At 38.2% G+C, this 7,849-nt stretch overlaps 1 protein-coding gene across 2 annotated transcripts in view; it reads left to right on the plus strand.

Annotated features, from left to right (window-relative positions):
* The first annotated feature begins 3,026 nt into the window (after window positions 1–3,026).
* LOC107047996 (A disintegrin and metalloproteinase with thrombospondin motifs gon-1) overlaps window positions 3,027–7,849 on the plus strand; it is a 17,935-nt gene continuing 13,112 nt past the window's right edge. The window contains exons 1-5 of one of the 2 annotated variants that reach the window (XM_015270944.2): window positions 3,027–3,365; window positions 3,440–3,687; window positions 5,525–5,614; window positions 5,693–5,958; window positions 7,022–7,151. In XM_015270944.2, coding sequence (XP_015126430.1) covers window positions 3,233–3,365; window positions 3,440–3,687; window positions 5,525–5,614; window positions 5,693–5,958; window positions 7,022–7,151 — 867 coding nt within the window. In that variant the 5' untranslated portion in view covers window positions 3,027–3,232. The remainder of the gene's footprint in view (window positions 3,366–3,439; window positions 3,688–5,524; window positions 5,615–5,692; window positions 5,959–7,021; window positions 7,152–7,849) is intronic. The other variant, XM_015270945.2, reaches the window with a different exon arrangement.

Here is a 7,849-nt window from a genome sequence, read left to right on the forward strand (position 1 = left end):
CCCCCTCCCCTTCCCCTCCCCCTCACCTTCAACGGGCCTTCATGACAAAAAATAGTATGTGTCATACGGACCGTGACGTCGGTTTGCGATTCGTGTGAGTTAGCAGCACTCGGCAGTCGGTAAGACAGGACGAGGCGCGCCGAGTGCTGCTAACTTCACACTCATCGCAAACCTCCGTCTACGGTCCTAATGACACAATATACAATTTCGTGTCACATATGCAAAACAACGGAACTCGGTGTTATTCATTATTTTCCATTCATTTTCAGTTTCTGAAATTGTTATGTCAGATAAAATAATTCACAGAAAATACGTCTTTTCTTCTGTTCTCCAACCTCATAGTAATCGGCAATGCATTAATATATATATATTTATCCGAATCTAGAAGTACAGTAAAGGCTTCGTATAAGATACCTCAGGGACAGTAAGAACGTGGAATTCCGGGAACCCCTACACCCCCCCCCCTATGCCCCCACTACGCGCGCCCATAGAAAGGAGAAACATAGCGATCAGCGGGCTTCAAATAAGATACCTCGCTCGTTGCGCCCGAATTCAATGAAATTTTCATTTTTACTGACTGAATATCGATAACTAATCAATTTATATGTGTTTAATATTTTGAATTTATATCGCCCGCGTTCCCTTTTCTCTCTAAACAAAACCCCACGTGATAGAATGGCAGCTGATGTTGGGGGATTGTGGGTGGATTCGAGAATAATTACAGACGAAAAATTACGATTTTTCGATGGAGAAAGTGGAACAAAAATCGATGTATATTCTCATAATTCGAAAAATGTGATGCAACTCCTCCTTAAGGTGATTAGACCTTCAAGATCACTTCGTTCGTTCCTCCCATTTAACCCATAGCACCGTGTGATCCTTATAACTACTCTCTTCTCGTTGAAAAATGACCGGGGCCATAGGTATCTTATAAGAAACCCACGGAACATAAACATTCGGGAGGCGATAAAAGTGCCGAGAGTGGAGGTATGCCTCGAGTGCTCGGAGCGTAAGGTATCTCATAGAGAGGTATCTTATACGAAGCCTCTACTGTACTTCAAATTCTCCTGAAACAGGACTAAAAATTACTTTTCATGCATATTTTTCAAACATTCAATTTATTCGGGCACAATAGCCTCCATGAACATGCTCAATAATCTTCTCCCCCCACTCGACCCTTCCTCACCATAGTTCTTCACAGCGGGTTTCAGGTACATTAGCGGACTCGAATTCTGTCCTAACGCTTCTCACTCTATCTCTCCGTCAACTCAATGAATAATAACTTTAATGCAAAAAAATAGATGAGCACGACACAGAAAACGACTCAAATTTAGGCAAGCAAAGCTTTAAAGATAGAGGACATGAGTGGCGAAATTTTAGTGACCCTGAGTCAAAGTTCAGCTTAGGTGTCCTCATCTTAGATACATATCCAAAACTGGCCACCACATCGTGATTAGACTTTCGAATCGGTGTCCGATCATGATCTTAAAAGTGTACCTGGATCCAATGCGGATTAATCAATGCCCATTCAATCTAGATCAGACTGAATCTGCATCAAATCTAGTACCGAGAAGACAGATTGGATCCTGACATTTAGATCAGGTTTGGATAAGTTTTTCATTACTGATTCGAAACTGATCAATATCAGATATTTTTAACTCTAGTCTGGTCACCTGACGGGAAAATGCGACTTTAGTCACCTTCGCGGGAGAGTGCCGCCGTGTTATTTAGGCTCCAGCGTTGCCGAATCCACTCTACGCTTCCCGGGCGCATTTCGCGAGTTCCCAGCAACGTCGCGCAACAGGCAATTTCATTTAACACGGGAAAAAATTGTTCACCTGTTGGAAATGATTTTTTTTCTGCCAGAATTAAGGATACAATATTGAAAAAAAAATACTGGAATTTTCCAGATACTTCAATTGACGAATTCAATTTTTCTCAAATTTTTCCGGTCCACCAGTCGATGGCAAGGTGAATAAAACGACGTGTTGCGGCAATTCCCTCGCGTACTGACCAGGCTGGGGTTAATCTTCTGTTATTTCATCCTAATCTGAGTTTTCGAGAATGACTCGAGACATTATTAGGTCGTACCATTTTCCCAGACCGAGATTTGAACGCGACACCTCTCGCATATGAGCCGACCAACTTACACGCTGCACCAGTTACACGGAACACATCTGTGACGAAATTCCAAGCGCATTCATCACCTACTGTACTCCAGGGTATTTAAGTATAAAACAAGGAAGAGAGAGAGAGAAACACTGGTAGAATTTTTTTTGAAATTTAAGTAACAGATGCATTTGCCTTTCCAATATTCTCAACTTGAATTCAATTTCAGACTAAATTGCTCATGAAATTCCCGATTCATTTTGAAAATTCAATAAAATTGAGTTTTTCATTATGACTGATCATTGAATTTTTAATGACAATTTGGATTCTCAAACCGATCGCGAAAATTAAGGATCAGATTGAAAATTCAGAAGAAAAGTTGCCTGAAATTTCATGTTTTTCATTAATTTTCATTGTCGTATGAACCTGAGAAATCAAATTTTAGTGAATATTTAAAAACATTAAATGATTTGTCAATAACAAGACCAATGGAAATTTCATATGAATTATTCGTTGTTAAAATTTCAAGATTTTTTACTTGAAATTTCAAGAGTAATTTTCTAATAGTGAAGTAAAAATTCCTAAATCGTTATCTTTTCTTCGCAATAAACTTTTATACAGAAAATTAGAGCTACCTCCAACCTTAAGGAAACCTCCAAGCTACCTTAAATTACTGGAAAGTCCCTGAAATTTATTACCTGCCCCGTGAATCGATTCCCATTCTATGAAAATTTTTCCCATTCGAATCACCTCTATTCGAATATTCTTTTGTTTTTTTTTGCTTGACATTGAGAAATTCTTTCCGATAGTAAAGTCGAAGAAGACTGTCGTCTAAAAACCAATGAATTATCAGTAATAAAAAATTATTGTTGGAAAATATGTTAACTGCGCACACAGTTTCTTCCGCGTAGTAACTCAGATAAATCGTTGTATAGGGGACAAATGCTTGAATTGCGGAAATCTTGGGATAAAGAAAGAGTCAGCATAATATTTATCGTGTATAGAGAGGGTAAAACCCGAAAATGATTTAAAATGTATTTAAGAGTAGCACCAGTGAAGTTCAGCTCAGTCAGTGAAGAGTTGTTACAACTGAACTTTGTAGAAAACCTATACATTAACGACAATGATACCTTTCGAACTTTTCCTAATAGCAAGTTTTTTTTGCGTCTTACCGAATGCTAGTGGTTACGTTCACTATGGAATAAATTTGGATCCTGATGATTCAAACTTGTTTTCTCATGGCGATTATGACAGAGGTACTATCATTTTTTACAATTATAAAACCAAATTTGTAGAAACATTATATCATTCTTTCTCCAATAATATGAAGCAGAGGAGCAGGTGCAAGTTTTGCATTCATTCCGTCATCCTAGCCCAGGATCAGTCTCCAGTTCTCGTTCCAGAGCTAAATCTGAACATGATGATTCTTACTTGAGTCTGAAACTCCATGCTTTTGGTGAAGATATAGCCGTAGATTTGAAACGCGTAAGGGACGCCTTAGCTAACGCTTCGACGCCTGTTTGGCTTGCTCGCGGGTCAGACAAGGGCAACGTGACATTCACCAGAGCCGCAAAAAATGTAAGTTATATAGTATACAGTTGATATTCTTCGGAAAAATTATAAAAAAAGCGAATTGGGCCAAAAAAATCAATTTTTTTGAAAATCAATCCACATAAAAAATAAGTGAAAATTCACCAAAATAATAGGGGAGCATGGACCCGAAAGGACGTCCAACTTGTTAATTTCAAATTATTGAGGATTACAGGTAATGCATTCTGCCTCGCTTATATTAGAACTACCTAAAGTGAGGTCATACACGGAGAAAAATATTCAATAAAAATGACCTATCTTTTTCATAATTCCTGAGCGAAATGTAGTTGTAAGAAATTTTACGGAACTATCACAGAATTTTTCCGCAGCGTTCCGTAATTTTTATCTGAATCTCCTGTGAAAAAATACGATACCGTCACTTACATTTTCTGAGTCGATTCCGCAATCAGTGAATGAATTATGAGTTCCGTAATTTTTATCTGAATCTCCTGTGAAAAAATACGATACCGTCACTTACATTTTCTGAGTCGATTCCGCAATCAGTGAATGAATTATGAGTTCCGTAATTTTTATCTGAATCTCCTGTGAAAAAATACGATACCGTCACTTACATTTTCTGAGTCGATTCCGCAATCAGTGAATGAATTATGAGTTCCGTAATTTTTACTGAATATTTCTCTCCGTGTAGTGGATTCTCAATTAATATATCTCAACATGAGGGCGGAAATGTATATTTATGCCCCTAGGACCGATGAACTACGTTTCCACCGAACGAAGTGGTTTAGTCATTTTATTCGATGAGAAAGCGATTTTTGTTCCCTGGGAGAAAAAATATTGTACATCAGACAGCGATAAAAGTATTTTCTACACGGAGAGAAATGTTCAGTAAAAATTACGGAACTCACAGTTCGCTTAGCGATTACAAAATCGACTCAGAAAATTTAAGTGACGGTATCGTAATTTTTCACAGTAGATTCAGATAAAAATTACGGAACGCTCTGGAACAATTCCGTCACGGTTCCATAAAATTTCCTACAGCCATATTTCGCTCCGGAATTACGGAAAAGATACGTAATTTTTCTTGAATATTTCTCTCCGTGTAACGCATGTGATTATTAAGTTACATTCAACTGAAAATACTGGTATCGGCCTTGTAAGATAATCTGGTATTTCGTCGCAAGGCCGGAATAGTATTTTTTGTCATTAGGCTGACAGAGACTTTTCTATCGAATTTGAGTTTGCAGCGTGAGCCGAAGCTGAGGTCAGAAAATTTTGTTTCGGCCTAGTAACGAAGCAAATTTTTCTTTATATTATCTGTCAACGGAGTTTGATGGACACTAATTATTTTCAATAAGTGTGTGGTACGTAGCGCTTCGTGCTGTCCTCTCACGGCTCGAAGAACACTTTTGCCACTAATGTCGAATATTTTTTCTCTACAATTCGTGCAAAGTGGGGTTTTGCGCACATGGAGAGAAATGTTCAGGAAAAATTACGGAACTCGCAATTCGCTCGCCGATTAGGGAATCGACTCAGAAAATTTAAGTGAAAGTATCGTAATTTTCCACAGGAGAATCAGATAAAAATTACGGAATGCCCCGGGAAAATTCCGTGACAATTCCGTAGAATTTCCTACAACCATATTTCGCTCCGGAATTACGGAAATGATACGTAATTCCCGAACTTGCAAATTCACAGCACGTGATGAAAAACTTATCCAATAATCACGTTCAATTTCTTCCCGAATTTTTCGATGATTAATACAAATATAACGGAACATAACTTATGAAAATTCAACTTTGGAAATAACTTGGAGAAAATGGAATGATAACGTTTTATTATTCATAAATTTTTATCTGTCCTTGAGACTCTAGGAAAAGCCGTTGAATTATATCAAGATCGACCTACTGAGTCATCGGTCATAGTCATCGGATATGGCGACAGCAATCTTTATTTCGTAAATATCATAAACTACACATAAATCTTTTGATGATGAAATATGTATGAAATTTGAAAAATATTTCTTCCAATTCAGGTCGGAGTGATATCCGGACTTCGTATTCGATATCAACCGATGACTGGGAAGACTACGCGAAGAATCCGTCGACGATCAACAATCGATGGTTATACTGGTTCTAATGTTCATATCGTTTCAAAGATTTCCAGGCGAAAGAGGGAGGCTCAAATAGCTGCCGCTTCTACCATAAATTCCCAAATAAAACTAAATGCTACCTCCTCGAATACTTCAACTATTTATCCGGAATTATTCGTGGCAACTGATTATAATATTCCTTTTGAATCGTGAGTAGCAATACATTACAACATATCGAAAGCCCATAGATTACAGTTGAGACAATGGTCGGATTATGTTTAGTGAAATGATTTTATATTAACTGATTCCCTAATTAATTAATTGTGACCGGGGAGTTCAATTTAAAATTACTTATTATCATTACAATTGAAGTTGTCTTATACAATAATTCAACAAAAATATATAAATGTTTCACCATTCAGCTGAATTGACTGATATAATCTTTCAGAATTTTGCCAACACTAGACATTTTTAATTTATAAGAATGTGCTGAAATCTACATTAATCATCAATATTTTATTTTTCAACATTTGATGAACCGATTGGAATCAATGATCAGTCAATGGTTTGTCATTCATGTTACAAAATTGGTTTTGGGTTTCCCAAATTATTTTTTGGCTCGTCCCGCGCCGCCCCCCCCCGTGACTGAAATTTTAAAATGTGAGTGATGGCGGTTTTCATCAAAATGTAAAAAAAAATGTTTATCACGCGATGGAATGCACCACATTGGCGCCGTGAATAGTTACTAGCAGATGGTGCTGCCGAGCTGAACCCGAATTTTCAGTCTGCCGTAATCTGGTGTATTACGTCCTTATGGCAAAAATAGCTATTTCGGCCCTCGTACCAAAATCTACTAATTTCGATAAATGAGAAAAACTCATAAGTTATGAAAATCAGTACCGTATTTCCGGGAATCAGAAACTTTTTTTCCTTCGTGCAACTCGAAAGTGACAATGTTTATATATTTTTTCACGTGAAGTGAGTAGTCATATGATTCTGAGCAGCAGATGTAGACGGAAAACGGCGGAAATTCTCTCTCTTCTAATTCGACTCATAATGCCGGCTAACTGCGTTTTGGTATTAGATAAATTGAAATAGATTTAGAATTTAGAACCCAGGTCTCTCAGAATATCGGTTCATGAATATCTGAAAGTATTTCCTGCTAAATGTACTGAAATACATCAAATATCATAACTTCATTAATAGCGATTGTGCTCAGATGGATAATGAAGAGAGGGAAAGGATTAATGATTTGTATAATCAATTTTATAGAACATCGAGTGAAGACTTCTACAATCATTTGATATACATCTTGGCATTTTTCAATGGCGTTGATCTCATCTTTCAACAACTATCTGACCCGGACATTCGTCTGCACATTGCTGGTATTGTTGTCGGAGCTGTAAGTAGATACTGGAATCTAAACTCCCAATGATCCGAGAAAAAGTATAGTATATTTCTAACCTAGGGAGAGAAAATAAAGGATCCTCAGCCGCCAGTGCAATTACCAGCCGAGCCGAAGGTGAGGTTGGTAAGCACGCGGCTGAGGGTCCTTTATTTTACTTCCCGTGGTTAGAACGCGATTTTCCGTCTCGGCGTAGGCGCAAAGTCAGAGTCCCCTCCCGGGAAGCGGGAAAAAGAAAAAAAAATAAAAAAAAAAATTCTAAGAGAATTAGAATTTAGAGAGAAAAAATTTCCGTTTCACCCAGCCGGGAATCGAACCCGGGTCTCCCAGATACGCGCCGGGCACTCTTACCGACTAAGCTACCGGGAACCACAGAAATTCACTCTCAAATTCACCTCAAACACCGCCTAACCTCCTTTAGGCATTAAAGAATTCTAAGAGAATTAGAATTTAGAGAGAAAAAATTTCCGTTTCACCCAGCCGGGAATCGAACCCGGGTCTCCCAGATACGCGCCGGGCACTCTTACCGACTAAGCTACCGGGAACCACAGAAATTCACTCTCAAATTCACCTCAAACACCGCCTAACCTCCTTTAGGCATTAAAGAATTCTAAGAGAATTAGAATTTAGAGAGAAAAAATTTCCGCTTCACCCAGCCGGGAAATGACTGAGCCTCTCCCAGATACGCGCCGGGC

This window comes from Diachasma alloeum, unplaced genomic scaffold (assembly GCF_001412515.2).
Source record: "Diachasma alloeum isolate Michigan unplaced genomic scaffold, Dall2.0 Dall_scaffold_00184, whole genome shotgun sequence".
In the NCBI taxonomy this organism is placed as follows: Eukaryota; Metazoa; Arthropoda; class Insecta; order Hymenoptera; family Braconidae; genus Diachasma; species Diachasma alloeum.